We start from the raw sequence: 24,506 nt of genomic DNA, 5'->3' as shown, positions 1-24,506 counted from the left end.
GGATCTTCAACTAGATAAGAAAGCCATTGGATGTAAGTGGATCTTAAAGACCAAGTATAAGGAAAACGACACTATATATAACTATAAGGCCATATTTGTGGCTAAGGGTTATGCCTAGAAAGAAGGAATTGACTCTAAGGAACCTTTGTTTCTGCAACAAAGATCAAAGCCATCAGAATGACTTTTTCTTTTATTGTAGAATTTGGATGGAAGTGGCATCAAATGTATGTCAAGAGTGCCTTTCTCAATGGAGACCTTCAGGAGGTCTATATGACCCAGCTGGAGAGATTTGTTGCACCTGGTAAAGAAGAAAACTTATGCAAGCTTGTTAAATATCTCCATGGTCTCAAACAAGATCCTAGAACCTGATACATTAAAATTTATGAACATTCACTACAATATGAATTTAGCAGGCATCCATACAATCCATGTCTCTATCTAAAAAAACAATGGGGGGGATTGTGACTATACATGTATACGTTGATAACCTTGTTCCATAACCAAAAATGATCTCAAGAAGGCATTTGATATCACATATCTCAAACTGCTACATTATTGGCTTAGCTTAGAGGTATGTAAAACTAATCACCATATCTTGGTATCTCATAGAATAGATGCCAATAAATTACTCAAAAGGTTTAGAATGATGGATTCCAAACCCATGTCTACACCCATGGAATCAAATTTGCAATTATTGATTTTTGATCCATCTTCCGAGGTCAAAGTTCCATGGACACAAATACGGATACAATATCAAATACATATACATCCATTTCTTAAGATCCCTAATTTGGATATGCTTGGATATGACATTAATAAAAAAAACATTCACATATATTGAGATCTATAAAGGAAATGCAAAAGTGAAGCTATCTAGGAAATTGATTTCTAGAGACATTATGAGAATCATCGGATGGAGGATGGTGAAGGTATCAATAGTTATTATCAAAGAGTTGAAAGTGCAGTTAATGAAATCAAGGATAATAAAATAAAGGATCAAGGCAGTAATATAACCAATGAAGACTTTATAGAGAAGATCTTAATGAAATTACCTGACAATTACAGCGATGAGGTTTAAACCATTGAAGAAGTGTATGATGCACAAACATTTACCAAAGAGTAATTTTTTGGTATTTGATGGCATTTGAGCTGAGAAAGTTAGGCATCAACAAGAACAAATCTAAAACAACTTTCAAAGAAAGAAAGGTTGAAGAAGAACATGATGGTGGAGATATTGAAGCTAATTGGACTAGGAGGCTTGAGGAAAGCTACTGACAAGTATAAAGGTATGTTACCCCTAAAATGCTTTAGGTGTGGTAAAGTTGGTCATTTGACTACTAGATGTTTTGAAAGAGGTCCTAGGCGGAAGTTTAAGGGATTCAATAAAAAAGTCATATTGTGTGAATGGAGATGCTAGTATTTTAGATGATGATTTAGATGGTGAAGCTTGTTGTTTTATGCTGAAGAGGACAAGGAAGAAGCTAAATCCGAAATTGATATTTTTGGCATTTGTGCTAAAGCTGATGATGTTGGAGCTACTTTATATTTTAGAAGGAATAATAGTGAATGGTTGATTGATAGTAGTGTTCTTCATCATATGACTAGAGGTAAAAACAAATTTGTTACACTTTAAAGATGTGATTGTGGTCCTATTAAATTCATTGATTGTAAAGCGATTTATATTGTTGGCAGAGGTTCAATTACTTTTAATGAAAAGAATTACACTGACAATGTTTACCATGTGAAGGGTTTATATCATGATGTTCCGAGTGTTGGAGAAATGTGTATGATGTTATATTCAAGAATGAAGGTTGTGAAATCAGGAAGAGATCAAGAGCATTAATTGTGATTGCTAAGAGAAAATGAAAGAACATGTATCAATTCAAAGGAGCTATTGAAGGATGCTTGATATCTAGGATCAATGACATTTAGCTTTGGCACAAAATGATGTGCTACATTAACTTTGACAACTTGGTGAAGATAAGTTATTCACAGGCTGTTAGAGACTTACCGAGACTGTGCAAGCCAAACAATACCTTTATAAAGGATGTCAAGAAGGAAAATAGGGGATACAAAATTTTAAGGCAAAAGATCACTTATCTATCGGTTTGCTTGATCTTGTGCACACCGACATTTGTGATCTTAAAAGAACAAGAGGCTTTCTTCGTGAAAGGTATTTTGTGTCATTCATTGATGATTACTCTAGATTCACATGGGTTGGTTTTCTAAGAGAAAAATATTAAGTATTTGATAAATTCAAGATTTTCAAGGCTAGAGTAGAAAATGAATGTGGAAAGAAAATTAAATGTTTGAGATATGATAAAGGGGGAGAGTTGAATTTGAGAGTTACTATCAGAAGCATGAAATAAAATGATAGTTGTTTGTAGCTAAAACACTACAACAAATGTTATTGTGGACAAGATGAACAAACTAACTCAAGAAGTGACAAGAACCATAATGAAAGTGGCTAGTCTTCTGGAGATTTATTGGAAGGAAGTTTTGCACACTGTTGTGTAGACCTTGAATAGAGTTTTGTACTAGAAAAGTTATGGGAAAACATCTTATGAACTTTGGCATAGGAGAGCACCAACTGTGAAATATTTCAAGATATTCAAAAGTAAATGTACTATCCAAAGAGATGAAGACAATTTGGGCAAGTCAAATAGAAAATCCTATGAAGGTATATTTCTGGGTTATTCTGCCAGAAGCGAAGCGTATCTGTTGCATCCCAAATTTTGACCTAATTTTTAAATTTATTTATAGCTGTTAGGTGCAACGAATTTTCCTTCATAATCATGTGAACAAGGTAGTTAAATATATCTGTTGTATTCATTATGTTAACTGTTTAATGAAGATGATCGTTATCCATTATTTGTCATGATGATTAGTAGTCGCTTAATCTTCAAATTATGGTTAATAATTAAATTCTTTATCTATATTAAATGCTATTATGGAATTATTATGGAACTTGTTATTATCGTGGAAATATTGCACGGGCGATTGCAGGAGAAGATGAAGGGGAGAAGCATTGCTAAACGGGATCAACGGAATGGGATACTAGCTTAGTCCAATTATCAAGTTGACAGGTATGACTTTTAATTGCCTTGGTAAGGACCTAGCGACTTGAACATCAGGATACAATCGATGGACCTGCATGAGCTATTAAATAAACATTTAAAACATTAATTATTTTTATTAAAAATAATGCTTACCTCAAATGATTTTTATAAATATAGGAATAAAGTGACACCATAATATTATTTTTATAAATAATATGATGCCACCTCATAAGTATATCTACGTGCAAGTAGATAGATAGAAATTATAATTATCCTCGATTTATAAACTTCAAATCTTTTTTCATATTTATTCATTTCTTCTTGCTAAAACCAAAATGAACATTTGGCATATTTTATTGGCGACCAAGAGCCAAGTCTCTTCTTTTTGAGTTATGGCTTCTTGGAAGCCAAAGAGATTTTGATACCTTCTTATATTATGAAGCCAAGAGAGTCGGAAGGCATAAAAACATATCAACCGAATTCTTCTTTATACCACCTGACTTCTTCTTATAGCACCCAACTTCTTTCTATATTATGGATACCTCTTTAGATATTGCACGATATCTCTGCAATTTACCATTGTTAATCATTGCATATTCCTTCCATGATTTGCCATTGATAATCTGCTGAAGATGTGATTGACAATCACACTAGGATAAAGTTTAAAGATTTCTTCCGTGAAGAGTGGGCTGATTGATAACGTCCAACAAGACTCCATTTCATTCCAGATTTTATCAGGTTATATTCCAAGTATTGCAATGTGTTTTGTTATCTGATATTATTGTATTTCAATTATTGTAGTAGTAAGATACAATTTTCAAAATTATGATGCAAATCATCTTTGCTTAATTATTATTGGTTAAACCCTCTTTAGAACAAAGCCATATATGATGAATAAAAGCCAAGTATCCATGACATGACATGATATCATATTTATACCATTGAAAGTCAGAATCAAATGATATTTATTTTGCAAGTGTTAAAGATTACATTTCTCAAAATCACAGATTGTGAGGAGCTGGAAAACATATAATATTCTTGTATCAGTTGAGGATCAATAGACAGAGCCATTTGCTCTAAGATTCGAGCACCTGGGACTCACCGGCTGTATAGCCATGGAAAAGGTGAAGAGGTGAGATGAATCTGCAATAACATGGAAATAAAAGTCAGACATGACAAAACAATTTTAAATTAAATTCATTTAATAACTCATGCTTGTTTATACTATTGTTCCCTTGTTGTCAAATCAAGCGATGGTGATCGGGTCATTGAACCCATCAGAAAACCTTGACCAAGGTGATTTAAGGCATGTTTGCCAACTATGATCACTTGATGTCAATAGAGCCAGTTATTCAGACATGTCCGTCCATAACTGTGCAAACATTCTAAACATCGGAATGCTCAGGTGGCTGGACTAAAAGTATCCCAAGCCTAATTCCGAGGTAGGGAGGGCCTTTCTATTCATTAGATTGTGTGCGAAAAAATATGGTTCGAGGTTGGGAGGTTAAGCCTAAGTCACTGCTTCTCCTCTTACCAAAAGCCGAGGCTTGCACAACTAATTAAACACTCACCGGATACTTCTCATATGTTCCTTCTTTTTCATGTTATGCATTTACTTTACTTATATGCTTGAAAAGATAGTAAATCGTTATTACAGTTGAATGTTATCATAGTTATTTTAGTTAATCATTATTATAGTTATTATAGTTGATCATTGTTACAATTATTTCAGTTGATCATTGTTATAGTTATTTCAGTTGAGCTTTGTTATCTCAGTTAATCGTTGGTAGTTAAAAGCAATTTATGTCTCATGAAAAGAATTCAATATATAGTTGAGGAAAACTCTTTGTAGATTGTTTTTATTTTGTTATGAAAATCCATTTGGTACAGTATTGGTATTACAACAAAAGACTAATCAAGCTTGTGGAAAGTGCGAATGTGAGAGTTACTGAAGATTTTTAGAAGCAACTAGAGAAGTTTGTTGATTATGACTGATATTGATGAAAAGAAAGAAAATGAGAAGGAAGAAGAAAAAAAAGTGTGTACAAAGACATCATTCTGAGAAACAGATTGTTGGCGATCAGAGCAAGGGTGTTGTTTCTAGAAGTAAGAAAACAAAAGAACAAGCTTTGTACTGTTTGCTTTCAAAAGTTGAATTGAAATCTATAGAAGCCTGTAATGATTAGATCTGGATAGGACCACCGAAATAAAAGTTAAATTAGATTGAGAAGAATGAGACTTAGGAACTCGTTTCCATACTGAAAGGAAAGAATGTGATTGAAACTAAATGGGTTTTCATGAATAAGTTGGATGAGAATGGAAAAGTTGTAAGAAAGAAAGCTAGACTTGTATGCAAAGGTTATTCTCAGATTGAAGGAATTGATTCTAATGAGACATGCATATTGCATGGATGGAGGTTACTAGAATGTTCTTGGCATTTGCATCTTTCAAGAATTTCGAAATCTATTAAATGGATGTCAAATCAACATTTCCGAATGGTGAGTTGTAGGAAAAGGTTTACATTCAACAATTGGAGGTTTCATATCATAGTCAGAATCAAATGCAATTTGTAGACGAAAGAAAGCACCTAGGGCTTGGTATGGCAAGTTGGATAGTTATTGTACAATTAGGAATTTAAGAAAGGTTGTGTTGACAACAATTTGTACTTCAAAGTTGATACTAACATAATTCTGAATTATTGTTGTGTACGTTGATGATATTATCTTTGGAGGCAAAGATGATATGTACAGGCTCTATGCTAATGATATGCAAAAACAATTTGAGATGTCTATGATTGGAAAGTTGAACTTATTTCTTTGATCGCAAGTGAACTAGAACAACAAGGGTATATTTATCTCTCAATCCATGTATGCAAAGGAGCTTTTGAAGAAGTTTGGGTTAGAGAACTCAAACCATCAAGAATTCCTATTGTCACTAGGTGTAAGTTGACAAAAGCAGATGATTCATTGAAGTTGATGCGAGCAAGTATAGATCGATGATTGGAGGCGTGTCGTACCTGACTACGTCTAGACCAGATATCGTATATGTAGTTTGTTTGGTGGCCAGATTTCAGAAGAATCTAAAGAATCTCATGTTATGGCTGTGAAGAGGATCTTCCACTATTTGAAAGAGACCAAATATTATGAGTTGTAGTATCCGAAAGGATCAGGTTTTACATTGATAACATACATAGATGCTGATTGGGTAGGATCTTTGGATGACCAAAAGAGTATTTGTGGAGGAGCATTCTTTCTTTGTTCTCAATTAGTTGCTTGGTCGAGCAAGAAGCAGGATTTTGTAATGCTTTGTAGTCTTGAATCTAAATATGTTACAACATCCTCATGTTGTACGCAAGCATTATGGATGAAGGAAACCTTGAAGAATATTGGGATCGGTTTTCTTGAAACAATTCCGATGTGTGGTAATACAAGTGCTATTTGTATGTCAAGGAACCCAATGATGCATTGCAAACCTAAGAATATTGACATCAAATATCGCTTTTTTAGAGAGAAGGTTAAAAAATTGAAATCAGATCAGAGTATGTACCCACAAAGGAGGAGATAGCAGAAATATTCACCAAACCTTTGTGTAAAGGTATCTTTGGGGAAGTTGGCATTTTTCCCCTTGTGCTCATTAATGGGCATCAATGTGTGCATTGATCCAACAATTTTACACTTATATAATTCTGGACCAATGCTTGCAGGCTTCCTCTCAGAGGGAGTGATGTGTGCCAGTAAGGGGTGTTGTTTATGCTTTTTTGGGTCTTTGCTCTTGTTTGTAAAGGGGGAGTGTTTTCAGGAGAAGCTTGTTTCCTTTGGTTTCCTATGCTTTGTAATTGATGAATGTTGCCATCAATAAAAAGGGGGTGATTGTTAGAATGTGACGTTGATGGTTATCATTGATGTTAACATCCTTGTCTTAACCTCTGGTGTATTGGTGGCTGTAAAATGATGGGTTTCCAACATTTTTGGTGTATTGCTTGATTCTACATTGATTAGCTTGCTTACCAATAACTTGTACTTCGTGTATGGTTCGTGACTGTTGTTTGAGCATTAATTGCATTATCATTTCACGCTTTAGTGATTGCTTGGATTGTCTCGGTGTTTACATGAAGCTTATGTTTTCGGTTGATCCTTTGTAGAGTGTGTTGATGTTTTCGGTGCTAATAGTTTGCCTAGCATGTTCATCATATCCATTGGTACCGATGATTCTGATAGTGTGTTGGTATGCTCAAGGGTCATTGTAATGCTCAAGGTGGTATCCCCTCTGAAATCTATTTTGGTCAGCAGGTGTACAGTGAGGGTTTGGTATATATGTAAAATCATTTCGAGACGTAGTGTACCCGTAAATGTGTAACATTCTATCTGTGTAATGGAAATGCAAACTTACTCAGATTGTTGTTAGAGGAGAAGCCAATTATAAATTCGAATTGTAGAGGCTTGAGACTATATTCTGTTTCGGTTATATTTCTGTAAGCAATGAGCATTGTTGTATATCAGAGCATAGCTACTTAGGCAGTTAGCCTACCAGAAACACCCCTTGTTTAGGTAGTTAGCCTTGTACAAAATCACCTAATTGGTGTCACCTTAATCAGTTTTCTTACCATTTCATGAGAATTAGTTTTTTTGAGGTTTTTCCCAGTTGGGTTTTCCATGCAAAATTTGGTGTTTGTAGTGATAATGTATCTGTGCTTTCAAGATTATTTTTCTGATGATATATTGTTGTACTTTAGCTGAAAGATCTTAAGTTGCAGTGGATGTATGATAAGTGTTAAATGACGGTTGAAAAAGTTTATGAGATTGTATGCTAATAATGATTCACCCACCTCTCAATTTTTTGATCTGTTCAACACAAACAATATAGATATAGTTGAGTTGACCATCATTCTCTATAGTGTATTTGTGAGAAGAATTAGAGCAACTTTGTAGTGAACAGGATTTTAAATATGTTATATAAAGTGAACTACAAAGTGTTGCCTCGTTTTCCGACTGCTAGAGATTAGAGAGTATTGGCCGAAATTGCTATGGAGTGTGGACAACCAAGGATACCATGGTTGTTATTGAAGTATAATTAATGGTTAAGTCTGATGTAAACTTCTGCCTTATTTCAAGTCAATCAGCAGCTTGCAGGAGATAATGAAGCTCATCAGAAGGTCAAATTCATTAATTCCTGTATTCGTTGAACTCAATTTTTATTTATGAATATCATTCCATGGCATTTTCTATCATTTTATCAGCATTGTTTGAATCTATCATTTTGAGACCATCCCACATTTACAAGTTTGAAAATTCGCTATCGAACTTGAGGATTCAAACTTGTACAAGAAATTTTATTAGTCTCAAAATTTTGAATATTGACTATCATATTAGCTCGACCATGTATAACCATAGTAATATAGGGATGCGCCCCCCCCACCCCTTTTTACCCCACGCACTGGGAATAGGGATGCACCGAGGACTTGGGACTTTGTTCCCCTGTCCCTAGCGACACCACCAGATTTCACCACCTCCATCAAGGATGGGGTGATGTCCCGATGTTAACTATTTGCTGATTTGACTATTTATGTTCAATGTTTGATGTTCCAATTCAATGCAATGTTCAAGTATTTACTCTTTTACATCTTTATATCTTATATTGCAATACAACTTTTCATAATTAGCATTTGAAGTGCCATATATATAGTATATACAACCCCTCCGGTCCCCTGATGCCCCCTTGCCATCCCCAAATTAAGGCCCCTCTATCCCTCCATCCCAGAAACTTGTCGCCTCGTCCCCCAGGGCGGTGTAACTATGTGCATAACTAATGTTTGACCAAATGTATTTGAGGAAAAGTGTGCCTTTTTGTGACATTAGAGTAGCTTTTTACTGTGTTCCACGAGGATGCATCCTTGGGTTTTTTACCTTGAATCTGTACCAAGTGCGAAATGCGGACGTCAGTACCCCTTTTTAATGCTCCTTTTACCGTTCCGAAACACCAATTTTGGGTATTGTTCTCAAAATGCAGTTTCCAATTTGCCAAGAAATGAGCTATGAAAATCTGTACCAAGGACTCCATTCCCGTCCCTCATCTATCCCCGATGCACATTTCTGCCCCCCTTTTCCCATAATGGTGACAGTTCATGAAAAGGAATATTTTTGTATTAATTTTTTTAATTCTCCCCTCCACGTAGGCCCCACATGGACATTGCGGAATGATAGAAAAAGAAAACCGTATTTTGGCTGAATAAAAGAAAAGACTCGAGTCTTTTCTTCATTTGGAGTTATTTGCTAGTTGGGAAGAGGAAGAGGAAAACAAAAGCAACAAGAAAGGAGTGCATTTTGGAGTTGCACGATGAGGTTTTTCTTTCATTTCTTCTTCATTCTAGGTATGCATTTTGTTTGATTCAAACTATATTGTTATTTTTTGCCATTTTTCAATGTTTTCCATCACATTGAGAGGGTGTGTTGAATGACAAATTGAAATGTTTTGTTTTCCATAACTTGTAGTAGTATAATACATTACAAAATCCAAAAACATGAGCAACAATGAGGGTGAGCGAAGTAGTGATAGCATAGATATTGCCATGCAAGAAACTCGAGTGTCACATTTACAAAGACCAAGAAAAAGACCTAGGGCAGCCATGGATGTTTCTTCAACTGATATAGATGTCCCTATGGAAGATGCAATGCCCATTCCATTTGAGTGCCCTTTCAAAGCCTTCAAAAAATATGCCAAAGGCCCATACAACACTAAGAAACCTGTCCTACAATTTGGCACAAAAGTAGACAACAAGAAGAACAAAATTTCGGGGGTTAGTAGGGAATGAGAGTGCATATATGTAAGAAACATTATTTTGGGAGCTACACAAGAGTGTATTGTCATCTTTTATGGATAGGTGGGCAAGGGGTGAAAAGTTGCAAAAAATTACAGCTGAAGAAAAACTTGAGTCCAATAGGTTGCATGTGGAGGGGGAGACATTAAAAGTAGAGGGTCAAATAGGTACCACACCCACATCCACATTCACTCCCATTAGCACTACTAGTAAAAGGAAGGGATAGGCCTAGAGAGATACAAATATGGCTGAATTATTTAACATACAAGCGAAAGAGAAAGCTGAAGAGTTCATTGGTAGACTTCTTTTTGCTCATGGCATACCATTCCATGTTTCTCGTTCCTCATTCCAAAGACAGATGCGCAACGATATATATGATGCTGGCCCCTCGTTTATACCGCTAGGAGAGACTAAATCGCACACCACTATCCTTGATAAAGAATACTCAAAAGTAAACATTTTGATGGAGGATATGAGACAAACATGGATGATTGATGGCTGCTCTATCATCATGGATGGGTGGACCGATATCGAACATCAACCATGCATCAATCTTATTATTACTAGTACATTAGGGGTCTATTTTCTTAGAGCTATTGATTGTTTAGGAAAAAGGAAGGATGCATCCTTCCAATTATAGATTTTAAATGATACTATAGAAGAGCTAGGGGATTCAAATGTTGTGCAAGTAGTCACTGATTCAGCCCAGGTGTATAAATCAGTTGGATTGATAGTAGAGAGCACCTATAGGCACATTTTCTAGACCCCGTGTTGTGTACATGCATTGAATAACACCTTGAAGGGCTTTGGGAAAATTGATTGGATAAAGGCTATGGTGTCCGAGGCTAGAGATGTGCAAATGCTTATTTGCAATCATTACACATCTCTTGCATTATTTAGGACATTTTCCAAGAAAGAATTCCTCAAGCCATGGACATTAGACATGCTAGCCACTTCATTTTGTTGGAAAGGATGCTTGAGGTCCAAGAGGCTTTACAATCCATGGTGGTCAATGCAGAGTGGAGTAGATGGCATGAATCAAGCACCCTGGATGGAAGAATTGTGAAACAAAGAATCCTGGATGATAACTAGTGGACCACGATTTGGTAAGAAACTTAAATAATTCACATCATAATTGTTATTGCTGATTTAATAAAAATATTGCTGCTCTAAGGATTTGCTGATTTTTCAAAAATTATGATGTTTCTCACTTGTAATTTCCTTTCATTTGCAGATACATTTGCTCCTTCATTGATCTTATTGTGCAGGTCATTAGATATGTTGATACTGACTTTCCTAGCCTTAGAGAGATTTATGAGACCTTTGATAGCATGCTTGGGTAGGTCAAACAAGCTATAAAAACAAGGAACCTACTTTGGAGTTCTATGAGGAGCATCTTAAATCCATTGTGATAAAAAAGTGGAACACTATGAAGTTATGAACACCCTACTTTATATGACAGCTTATCCAGTCAATCCTCAATGGTATGCACCAATGCTTGGGAGAGTACCTCTAGCTGCTGTGAGGAGGCGAGTCTAATTTATGTTTAAGATTTTTGATTTTTTAATATTTTTTTAAAATTTTAATTTTATTTATAAAGTCTTATAAATTCTAACTTCTAAATTTGTGTTTGTTCAATATACGTGAAGGAGGGCTTCTACAAGGCCCTTTAAAAAGTGTATAATTTAGAGGATGTTGCAAAAATTCGGGGGCAATGGCTTGACTTTGCCAATCTCTGTGGTCCAACATTTGGTCGACTAGAGGTGAGCACTGATAGAGCTACATTAACTCAAAGGGACCAAATTGGATGGTGGACATGACATGGTAGAGATGCACTTGAGCTGAAAGCTCTTCCCATTGGTCTTCTTTCATATGTTGCAAGTTCCTCTGTTGCAGAAAGGAATTGGTCTACATATAGCTTCATCCAATCAGTCAAGAGGAACAACCTTACCTCTAGATGATTAGAGAAGCTTGTGGTTGTTCATTGTGTATTGCGACTTCAAGAGCAACAGAGTATTGAGTTTCGATAGATTCCAACACTGCGTTGGGATGTTAATCCCGAGGATGCATTGCAAATTGATGAGGATGACACACCTCCAGGGCTGCTTGGTGTTCCATTGGATGAGGACCCTTTGCCTACTTCTACTAGTGATTTAGAGGAAGAGGTTGGTGCTGATCTTGATTTAGATATAGATTTAGATTCCTAGAGGACAAACATATATTTGGCTTTCCACTTTGTAGATACCTAGATAGATTATTGCTTTTGATTATTATGGAGTTGGACATCTCATTTAGACTTCTAGTATTTACTATTTAGTGTTTACTTTATCATTATGCCATTTTGACTTCATGCATGACACATTGATACTTAGAGCCTTTGGGCATTTTTGCTATATTTATGCGATATTCGGATATATCATATACCATATTGCCATTTGAATCTTGATAGTTTTCGATTTCCATGTATTGATCTTCTAAACTGTCTATGACTATGGTGAATGGTTTATCACTGTTATGATATGCAATTTGAATTTTGTCTCTAATATTGTATTCATAAAAAAATCCCCTATGTTTTTAATTGCTGTCCCCTGAGGTCCCATCACCTAAATTTTGGCTTCAACCAGTACCCGTACCAGAAATACATCCCTGTCTCGAAAACTACGTGGAGCATAGGTTTTTACAATTTGATTTACTTGACCTACACTAGACTAGATATAGTTTTTCTACCGATTATATTTCAAAATTCATGCAAGGATGGAGGACATGTTTTTGGAAAGAAGGAAAATAGGTACAAAGTTATATCAATGGGAGAATGAATCATGGTTTGAAATATTTTTAAAAATGATTAATTTGTTCTTAACGGGGTACACATGGAAGGTTTTCGATGATAGGGAGCCCACATGTGGAATTGTTTCCTTCTTAGGATCAGTTCCTATTTGTTTTGAATACCTTAGAAGCAACACACGATCCTTTATTTTACAGTCATTATTTTTAAGGTTTTTTGTATTCCAACATTTCATGAACAAACTAAGCACATTGAAGTCACTTCATACAAGAACATGTTTAACAAAACGATATTCTGCTCTAGTTTTGTTTCACTCTAGAGCAATGTGTTGACATTCTTTACCAAACCCCTTGGATCTATTTGATACTTTTAACCATCATTGATTGTCTCATAACGTGTTTATTAATAAGTATGTTAGTCTATTTATGCAAGAACCCCCTGCTGGTTCTAGTTGGACGTTTGACATTTTGTCAAACACTTTGCATGCAACTAATAAGCTGGTTTCCCCAATATCTGATTTTCAATGAGATAAACTTGCAAACAACTATGTAATATCATTCAGAGCTGCTTATTATTTTCAACATAGCATTTTGGCAAACAGTTGGCAATTATATCATTCTAAAAGTACACCAAACTTCTCAAATGCATTTTGTCAAATGTTTTGCATACAAACTAACTATTCATAGGAAAACCTTTTTATACAATTTAAGAAAATACTTTATACAGTTAACAACTAATGCCTCGAGGAATAATTTTATTGCAATTTAAAGAAACTGGATAAAATCACAGCTTGGAATTGGAGTCTTAGAATGAGTTGCAGCTTACGATGGATGTTTGAGGCGCCAATGCATAATGAATAGTTGCAACATTAAACCCCAATGTGCCAAAGTCTGTCAAACACTTCTTAAAACTACACACGTGCGAATCTGAAGCTAGGTGTCTATCAACGAGGCTCCAATGGCTTCCTTATCAGATGTGCGTCTGCCTTAAAAACTCTGCAAATGCTAATCTAAAGACTCTGATTTAAATCTGCTGTCTATTATTTATCATCACATCTCAATAACTAGTGAAAGCTGTTCCATAATTCACCAAATTCAAAGTTTTTGACATCATTCATGGCTTTTGGATGAAGCCATAGCTGATTGCACAATATCATTGGGTTTTTGACCAATTTAGAGCGCTCAGAGACCAGAGGAATTCACAATTCTCCAGAAAGATGCTGAAACCCTTGGACAAACTCCAGAGACTTCTCAAACAAACAATTTTATCCAACATACCATAATGAATCGATTTTCCCTATTCATGTTTTATAATTCCTCCATAACAAACCGATCCATGGGGTTTCATGAATAGGACTTATTAATTTAAGAGCATTTCCTATTGATGCAAAGTTGATTTTATAATAAATTAATTAAGTCCTTAAAGTTCGGTGTCAACTCTCATAATATAATTATTAACCATTGATGATGCCTTTTTTGTGTTCCCACATGGACTTAGGAAATAATAAATAAATAAATCTCCCTCATTATGGCATTTATTTAATACACTTATAAGGTCAATTGGTCACACTTAATTAATAACTTTACACCATAACTTACAATAGTTAACTATTAATAAAGAATCCTCTATTAATAATTAATATCTTGAACTCGAGCCAATAAACTTATTCCACTTAATCAACTAACAAAATTTGCTAATACCAAGGCTAGATGCACAATCAAAAATAGCAACATGGGCATAATTAACTTACTATAGATAGTAAGTTCCTCAAACTGAGTCAACTGACGAATAAGTCAATCATTGTGCATATCATGAGTCCGGGTGCCCGTGTAGGATATAGCAACTCCTCAACAATGACATACTATAAATAGTGTCTGAATAACTGCTCCAATCATATCTCAAAACTGCCACCAAGCTGTTTAGGCACTGCTAAAGATAGAAACCCTAACTTTCCTGAAATAGTACTTGTGCCAAACTGATCCAAACAAAAAACAATCTTAAACATCCCTGACCTCTAGAGTAGGAGTTTGCCTCTGGTTCTGCCAGCCTGTGACCCTCTAACCAACTAACTTAGCCTACAAAGGCTACTGATAGGCTAATCCACACCACCAACCGTGGTGACCTAAAAAGAGGACATTACAATTTTGGACTCTATTTGCTATTTGTTAAGAGTTCTTATGGAACTCATGAGTTCCAAATTCATGAATATTTTATAGGTATAAATACCTATCTGTGTAATACACATTTTGATGCTTCAAATTCTGATAGATTCTTATACTTCAATGGAAGTCCAAACAGTGAACCCCATATTTTAGAGGCTGGATTGCAAAACTACCCTAAAATTGTCAAACTCAAAAGAGGCTCTGAATAAAGCTTCCTGTCATAGAGACTAAGGAAAAAGTGAATGCATAAAAAGCCTTCAGGGAGAAGGTCAATGTGAAATTGTTAGTGTAATAACAAATGTTTTTACTAACATAATTAAAATAATATATAAAGGTAATAACAAACAGAAAAATTGAATTGCAACTAAGTTCAAGTTTCTAAGAGCATGAATAGAGTTAACATTCAAATGTAGTTACTAACTGCTTTCAATTGAATCTGGAAATTAACCAACTTTATCATCAATTTACTTTCCAAGAAATAAATTCATGTAAGAAAATAAATATTGCTTTAACAAATAACTTAAACAAAGCTGAACCTGAACACACTGATCTTGTCAGTGTATCTTCCTTGAAAAGTTTCTACATCAAGGATGTGAGAGTATCATCAAAGGTTTTTAGCGCACAACCATCCACATATCTTTTGATTGTGACCAATGGTCACCCGTATAGCTTCCAGAGGAAGTAGCCTAACCCTTTCCAGGATTACACAAGTACTGTTTCCATTTTCTTGCCATCAGAGACTTGGTTTAGAACCTACAACTGTCTTAGCCAGTCATCCTAAAGATATTCTTGCCTACTTGGTGACCTTCCTAGTTAGATGTTGTGTTCCTGGTTCTAATGACTGCCATAAACTGCATGGAGCATGGTACTACCTTCGCCAAGGTTTTGCAGGTACAAGCACATACACTTTGTAGTAAATGTCACCACCAAGCTCGTTTCATGGACGTCCTGGCCTGTATCTTTGGATATCACAATCCTGATGGCTTTAACCTTTACTAGTAGGACACTATCAAAATACTATGTTCTACCCATCCCAGGGCTATATTGTAACCAATTTATAGTACATTTCAATTTAAGAAGTTTCCAAAATGGTTTGACATTAAACTGAAAGACTCAGGTTTTTCACCAATCTGATTTTGTGATCTAGAGAGACAATAAAATAATCTAAGGGGACCTGAAAAGGAAGACCTTAACTGGAATCATTTCGTAACTGCTTAAATTCTAATGGTTCTGTCCTAACAAAGTCAAGGATTCAACTACATTCACATAGATTAACAGTTATATTACTAAAAACAAGTCATTATCTCTATAATCGATACGGATCATATTGACATGCAGGAACTTTTTACACATGTTCCATACTCAAAACCACATCATATTTAGACAGATTTGCTGCAGTTTGAGACTCAATCTAATGTGATAAAACTTAAAACAATGCAGTGGTACAGACTATTAATATCTATTTCTGACAACATTAGAAAATATGGAGCAGCAGTCACTCAAAACACCTGCTGGACAGAAGGGATGACACCTAAGTTTGTGGTTGATTGACATTAACATCAATAAGCTGACACTCATTCCACTTCTTGCCACTCCCCAATGAGACAATATTTGCCTGTCTTGCAACACTCTTCTTGACTCAATGATCTGGTGGGGCATAGCCCCTGACATCCATCCACTGGTTCTACGTCCAGCCTGAACCATACCAGGGGAAGTTTCCATGTTTTCCAGCTTACACCATTCAAAGATTCTTTGTTCCAAGTGAATTGCAAAATATCTTATGAAGTGAAATAATTTATTAGTTCTAGAAGTATCAAGGGAGAATGCCTCAAAAGAAAAGAAAGGGAATTGCATTTTCATTCTAAGCAAATTACTAAATGTATTCTGAATTGGAACTCATCTGTCAATAGAAACATTAAGGAAAATGAAAAATGAACTCACAATATTCTCCTTTCCCGTTGCTTTAGTGATAAGTGGTCCTCAGTAATGGAGGTTTTGTATAGATTAAAACTGTTGTAGTGAACGATTACTTGACTTTGACTCCTTCGGTTGAGTATAAATGTTGGTCATTTCATGTGCACAAAACATAGGGTGCAATAGAATATGATACTTCATGCTCAAGTCAACATCATTATCCATTACATTTACATTACATGTCATTTGTGAGAGACTTTTTCATCTGCCTGCTGTTTCATTTAGATGATTGGATTGAATTTCATATATTCGATGCAGTTTTAGCAAACTCAGACCAGATTTACTATAAATATGAACGAAAGAGAGGTAGTTTAACAGTCTTATTGGTAACATAATATTTCTGGATTTAGCTGTGTAACTTTGTAATGTAACATTTCAGATCAAACTTCATGATCCATCAGCAGGATAAGTTTTATTGTTTTTGATGTAAAGTTGAGCTAACAAAGATGCAATTCAATTTTTTTTCTCAATGTTGTGCCTGGAAGTTCATCCTTGCAGCTAGTTTTCCTTAAAATATGTTTCAATTGCATGATGACCATTATAAGTAAAAATATTCTAACTTCTCATTGATGTTATGAAAATATCTCCTCTTTGCTCATGCCAAACATGTGATAAATTTCTCCTTTTAATGGTTTGAAAAATAATGATCAATTGTTGCTTCTTCAGGCCAATATTTACATCGTAAGTTTTGGGTGAATTGTTTATTCTGTTAAATGACTTTCAGGTTGCGAGCAGCAATCAAAGACAACATGAACCAGTAGGAATCCTCCAAATGAATTTATCAACTCCGGAAAAGGTGAAAGCTTGCATTTGATGCCTCTATCATCCACCTATGTTTCTGAAATCGTGTAGTGATTGTTTTGTGCACCCATTTTTAATAATCTTGTATATCTTTATAACGATGATTATAGATGTAAAATCATGTCAATATAATTTTTTAAATCTTGGATACATGCAAGCTCAAAGTTAATACTGTATGAAAAGAATTTACTTAGCAAATTGTCATAAAGATTATGTTAAAATGGAGTTTTTGTTCCTAACATAAGAATTACAAACAATCTACCTCCCTACATTATGTATGGCATGTTGTGTGTGGAGTTACCTGTTTGAATTTCCTTGGAGATTATGCCAGTTGGAATTGTTTCAAATGTATTTTTAAGTTGAAGCACGGTCAGATAACATGTAGAGTTCTATGTGCTAACAATAATTGCAAAATGAAGGTCTAATCAAATTACAAACAATCTACCTCCCTACATTATGTAAGGCACGGTGTGTGTGGAGTTACCTGTTTGAATTTCCTTGGAGATTATGCCAGGTGGAGTTGTTTGAAATGTATTTTTAAGTTGAAGCGTGGTCAGATAACATGTAGAGTTCTATGCGCTAACACTAACTGCAAAATGAAGGTCTAATCCCTATTCATAGGTTATGAATGATGGAATGTGAAGCAGATCATATCAGAAATTGTCAGAAATGAAAAATTTGCTCAATGGTGCGGTGAAAATTTATACTTGAATGATGCATGTCCCCAGATTTAATAATAAATTACAATTGAAATTAAGATAAATAAATAAAAAACAAATATAATATTACATAATAAATTATAATTGTAATAAAGCACAAATAATTATAATCATAGTTATATGATAAAAGTAAATATATCAAAATATGATTAAATTAGTATAGAAAGGTATAATCAATTGTTATACATCATAAGTAATGAAGGGACCGAAACAAATATGAAACAATTTAGGAACAGAGGAAACTAATGAGCATATTCAGTGATGCTGGTGGAATATATTAAGTCAGCAGAGGTAATTGACAATGTATAAATCTCCCATACAGATAATGACTAAGGACTTCCACATGACAAATTATCAAGCACACAAGTATCCATGTATCACTCGCTGACAAGTGGCTATGTGGCAGGTATGAGCAGTCTGGTTATCTCCATAGTTATGATAATTGCAAACAAGCATACTTGAAAGTTAATCCCTCAGTAAGTTTAGATGAGACATAGGGCTTCCATGCTTCTAAAGCGATATATTATATATACATATAGCTTAAACACTAAAGTCAAAGGCTAAGTTGCTGAATCATGAGACATTTCTGGGCATTTCCGGGTATGAAACGTACCGGAATCTGATTCTGAAACAAATCTCCTATGGGTACACCTGGGATTTGTGTTTTTAAATGCTGAAATGTTTAGTGTTCTAGTTTGATCATTTTGATAATTTTAAGCCCTAGACTGCTGATTAATCAATTCTGAATTTATCTACCATGAGATTTGGGCTTGATTTTTTTGATACAGAATCCTGAATTTTAACTAGAATGATACATTTCAAATTTTGAAATTTGTAATGGCTTTGTTTAGCTTATGTATAGGTAGGTATATGAGATTCTAAACTTAATTCTTCTTTTACGCTGCATACATAAATACACACACGCACACACATACACACACATACGTACATACATAAGTGTATATATGTTTGTATGAAGGTACCAAAAACATACCCAACCCCCTACAAAAATTTCTGCCATACCATCATTTAATGCCCACATATCCGTTCCCTTTCCCTTTCCTGTTCCCGATTCTGCAACTTAGGGGAAAGGTACACCTGGATGCAAGTCTTAGAGCATGATCCCACACAGATACAAAAGGGTAGTGACGACATGTACTATTCTTCAGAAACAAGTTGTCTCCACAAATATGCCTAGTCCACAAAGACTCGATGTTATGGCAATGACATATCATATATGATTTGCATATGGCTAACTTAGGATTGTTTGGATATAACATTCATGACAATGAACTAAGGTTCCAACAAGAGTTTGGCATTGACTATATAGGTAGGGTGTTTGTGATAGGAAAAACAGATCTCATTTGAAGAAATATGCATTGTCTATTGTCTACAATTACTGTGTGCATATATGATGCAGAGTTCTTAGACTCGTTGTGACTCACCCAAACTCGACAACTCACTTGCCTAGTGACCTTGGGCAAGTCCTAGAAACCTAGACTTGGACTCAGATGAGTTTGGCTATGACTCACCTTGCCAAGTCATGAGTTAGAGCCTGATTCGTCAATTCTCGACATCGAGACTTGGCCAATAGACATAGTCTTTGGTGCTTAATAAGAACATAAAAGTTGATTGTTATAACTTATGTTTTTCTGTTCTATAAAATATTACTTTTAAGTCAACTTATACTTTTAAGTTATATTTTATATAAATATTGTTAGGACATGAAGTTGGGTAGTCAGAAACAAGTTGGCTCCACAAATATGCCAATTCCACAAAAAATAAATGTTGTGGCAGTGACATATCATATAATGTCATATATGATTTGTATATGGTTAATTGAAGATTGTTTGCTTTTAACATACATGAAGTGAACTGAAGTTTTCACAAGATTTTTGGATGGACTACATGTAGGGTATCCATGTGTAATGACCCTCACTATAAAGGCCACAGAAACCCTCAAACTGAACTTAGGAATTTTGTCAAACACTTGGCGTGTAACAGTAACAATATTCAGAATATGGTAATTTCAAATTTGATACTTTCAAAATATAATCACAGAATTACAATATATATAAAGCCATTGAACTATATTTCAATTACAATGCAATAAATTCTGAAATTATTTTATTACCAATTCTGGACTGATTATTACAATGACTGTATGACAGCAAATTTACCCAAAAATTGACATATATTTCAGAATGCAAGAACCTGGTTTGAAGAACTATGGAAGAACACCACGTTTTGCTGCAGATCGTTGATGAAGACCTCCAACCGCACCCCCAAACTGTCCTTAATTTGCTGCTGCTGCCCAAACTAGCAGGGCCGTACCAGGCCGTACCTGTACGGCTGCTGAAATAAAATAATATTAGGGTTTTGGGACCCCCAAATGCAAGGAAAATGGGCGCCTAGGGTTAGGTAGTAACCTTGTAAAACCATAAAAAATAACTCCAAGGGGTTGAGGAGATATGAGCAATTATGTGGTTCCGAACCCTGCTTTGCCAATTCTGAAAATGCACTTATTCTGTTTTCAAACTCTTGTCAAATGCTTCTCCAATGATAGGGAAAATCTAAAATCCTTATTCCAACCAAAAAACAAACCCTAACAACGAATTCTCAATAAGCTCCAATGAGATGGCTGAATACCAACTCCAATTATGCAACAATTCAGGTGATATTTCACACCCTCAAAGTCGCCAATCCAAGGGAGTGATTCGTTCCCAAAGATCGAATAATTTGCAGATCCAAAGTCCACAAATGTCTTCACAATGAAGAAGTAGAAGAGTTCTCCAATCCAAGCATGTCCAAATGAGAGGCCCAGCCCTCTATTTATTCACTTTTCTAAGAAGTTGCTAGAACTTCTAGAAACATCCTTTATAATTTCTCATTATAATGCACTTTTTAATAATAAAGTAATTTTATAAAATAAAAAGTGCAACTCAAATTAAAATTATAACATGTGGGCCCCAATGTCACATAATGATAAAATATAACCTCTTAACACTTCTTCAAGAGCAAGATATGACTATCTGATCCGCAGAATTGACTCTCTTTCCACACCATTTGCCTACGAGAGTCTGGAATAGGCAAATCCATGATCAATGCCATGTCGAACTAAAGAGGGGACATTACAGTCCACCCCTCCTGAAATTGCTTGGCCTCAAGCAATCTCAACGCCGAGTGCTGCAAAATAGCCTCCCCCTCCCAAGTAGCATCCTCAACAGGTAAATTTTTCCACTTAACCAAGTATTCTCTGATCACCCTTCTACGAAGCTGCTTTTCTTTGCTCTCCAGGATGGATTCTGGTACTAAAATCAATTTTCCCTCATCGTCTAAAGGAGGTAATACTGCAGAAGGCACCACATTCTGACCCAACGCCTTCTTGAGGCGTGACACATGAAACACATTGTGCACTCTGCTGTCTGCGGGAAGCTCCAACTCATAAGCCACTTCACCAACTCGCCTGATAATCCTGAATGGTCCATAATAGCGTGGCTTAAGTTTCTCTGCCCCACTCTTCTTAAGAGTAGATTGCCTGTATGGCTGCAACATGAGGTAAACCATATCATCTACCTCAAAACTACGCTCAGTTCTCTTCTGGTCTGCATACTGCTTCTGCTGGTTCTAAGCTCTTGCAATATTGTCTTTGAGGGTAGCAACTATATCCTTACTCTCCTGTAATAATTCACCTGCACTGGGTACCCGGCTGTCGCTCAACAACAAATCCAAGAAACTAGGTGCTTCATAACCGTAAAGTGCCATGAAGGGTGTCATCTGTATAGTCATATGATATGTAGTATTGTAACAATACTCGCAGAGATATATCCATCTGACCCAAGCTTGCTGCTGAGCTGCCACATAATTCCTTAAATACCCTTCCACCCATTTGTTCACAATTTCTGTCTGACCATCGGTTTGTGGGTGATAGCTAGTGCTGGGTGTAAGCTCCGTGCCACATAACCGGAATACCTCCTGCCAAAAGTGACTCATGAAACGGCTATCCCTATCACTCACAATGTTCTGAGGCAAGCCGTGCAATCTGAAAACCTCCTGAAAGAAAACCTCTGCCACCTGAGCTGCTGAATGTGTAGTGGTGATAGGAAAGAAATGAGCATATTTCGTTAATCTATCTACCACCACATAAATACAATCTCGTCCTTGTACCTTGGGCAAACTTGTGATAAAGTCCATGGAGATGCATTCCCACTTCCTGTCGGGAATCGGAAGTGGCTGTAGGAGCCCTACCGGATAGCTGTGTTCTTGTTTGTTTTGCTGGCAAACAAGACACTCTCGAACATACTGCAAAACATCAGCTTTCAGCCCTTTCCAAGTGAACCGCTCTCGAACTGACTTGTAAGTCTTGAAGTACCCGGGATGGCCTGCTGTCGGTGAGTCGTGAAGTGCTCTCATAATCAGTTGCTTAACCTTCGATCCTGGGACCAGGTAAATCCTGTTCTTGTAAATGATCAAATCATCCACAAGTGTGTATCTGGTGTCAATCACTGTTCCCTCTAATATATCGGAGGCCCATGTATCCCTGGCATACTCTGCTATAATCAAGTGTCGCCAATCCTCTGATATCTGAACCATAAGAGTGAGGTGTGGCCTTCGAGATAGAGCATCTGCAACAACATTCTGAGTTCCCTTGACATATGAGATGTCAAAATCATATGCCTGCAACTTACTTACCCACTTTTGTTGGCGATCATTCAGGTCCTGCTGTCCCAAGAAATGCCTCAGACTGTTATGATCAGTTTTAATACAAAACTTGCTACCCACAAGATATTGTTTGAATTTGGCCAAAGCATGCATGATGGCCAACATCTCCTTATCATATATACTGAATGAACGCTTAGGGCCTCTGAGCTTCCTGCTCTCATAAGCTATGGGGTGCTTATTCTGCATAAGTACAACACCTACTCCCTCTCCAGATGCATCACATTGAAGCTCAAATGGCTTCGTGAAATCAGGTAATGCTAGAACTGGGCACGTAGTCATTATCTCCTTAAATCTCATAAAACAGTCCTGTGCCTTCTGAGTCCACACAAATTCCCCTTTTTTCAGTAAATCTGTCATGGGAGCTGCATGTCGTGAGTAGCCACTGACAAACCTGCGATAAAAACCACATAAACCAAGGAACCCCCTCAACTGTGTAAGGTTCACTGGTGGAGGCCAATCAACAATAGCGCGAATTTTTTCAGGATCCATCCGCACTCCCTCTGCACTAATGATGTGTCCTAAATATAACAACTCGGTCATCCCTAAGTCACATTTGGACTCCTTTGCATACAAGGACTCCTTCTGTAGAATGCTCAACACCGTCTCCAAATGCTCTAGATGCTCCTGCCATGATCGGCTATAGATCAAAATGTCATCAAAAAACACCAGCACGAATTTCCTCAACTGATGGTGGAAAACTCTGTTCATAGTGGACTGGAAAGTGGCAGGTGCATTGGTCAGACCGAAAGGCATGACTACAAACTCAAAGTGCCCACAATGACATCTGAAAGCAGTTTTCTCAATATCCTGTTCACGGACTCTGATCTGGTGATATCCTGATCTCAAATCAATTTTCGTGAAATAACAGGCCCCATGCAATTCATCTATCAACTCATCAATGCGAGGAATAGGATACCTGTTCTTAATGGTTCTCTTATTTAATGCCCTGTAATCAATACACATCCGAAGCATTCCATCCTTCTTTTTTACCAAAACAACAGAAGATGCAAAAGGTGACTTACTAGGTCGGATGTGCCCCATAGCTAGCAACTCCTCAATGGTCCTTTCGATCTCATCCTTGAGTCGCTTTGGATGTCGATATGGTGTGATCATGATAGGTTTAGCACCTTCCTCCAGTTCAATAATATGCTCAATACCTCTGTCCGGTGGCCTGCCTGGTGGAATCTCACTGAATACCTTTTCGTACTTAATCCTCAACTTCTGAATATCAGGATGATATTCCGCCTTATGTTACTCCTCCTGTGTAGGTATCAAAGTACAAACTGCTGCCCACTCTATATCATTATGCCTAGTTAATCTCTCTAGCCGCCTAAATGAGATAGTCCTGATGTCTCCATTATGGATAGCCTTTAGCACATGAATCCTACCATTCATTTCGAATTGTATCTCCATATCCTCTAATCTCAGGGTAACCACCTTCAATGAATGTAGCCACTACATCCCAAGTAC

The 24,506-nt window shown here is 36.2% G+C and overlaps 1 protein-coding gene across 1 annotated transcript in view; it reads left to right on the top strand.

The window, feature by feature from the left end:
• The window catches only part of LOC149569943 (uncharacterized), a 112,191-nt gene that overhangs the window by 65,166 nt on the left and 22,519 nt on the right, over nt 1–24,506 (top strand). The window contains exon 5 of the mRNA XM_089822619.1: nt 17,519–17,590. Coding sequence (XP_089678745.1) covers nt 17,519–17,590 — 72 coding nt within the window. The remainder of the gene's footprint in view (nt 1–17,518; nt 17,591–24,506) is intronic.

This window comes from Cupressus sempervirens, chromosome 3 (genome assembly GCF_028749045.1).
Source record: "Cupressus sempervirens isolate cs-2001-9-10 chromosome 3, ASM2874904v1, whole genome shotgun sequence".
Classification (NCBI taxonomy): Eukaryota; Viridiplantae; Streptophyta; class Pinopsida; order Cupressales; family Cupressaceae; genus Cupressus; species Cupressus sempervirens.
This window is presented reverse-complemented; position numbering and strand designations above follow the sequence as displayed.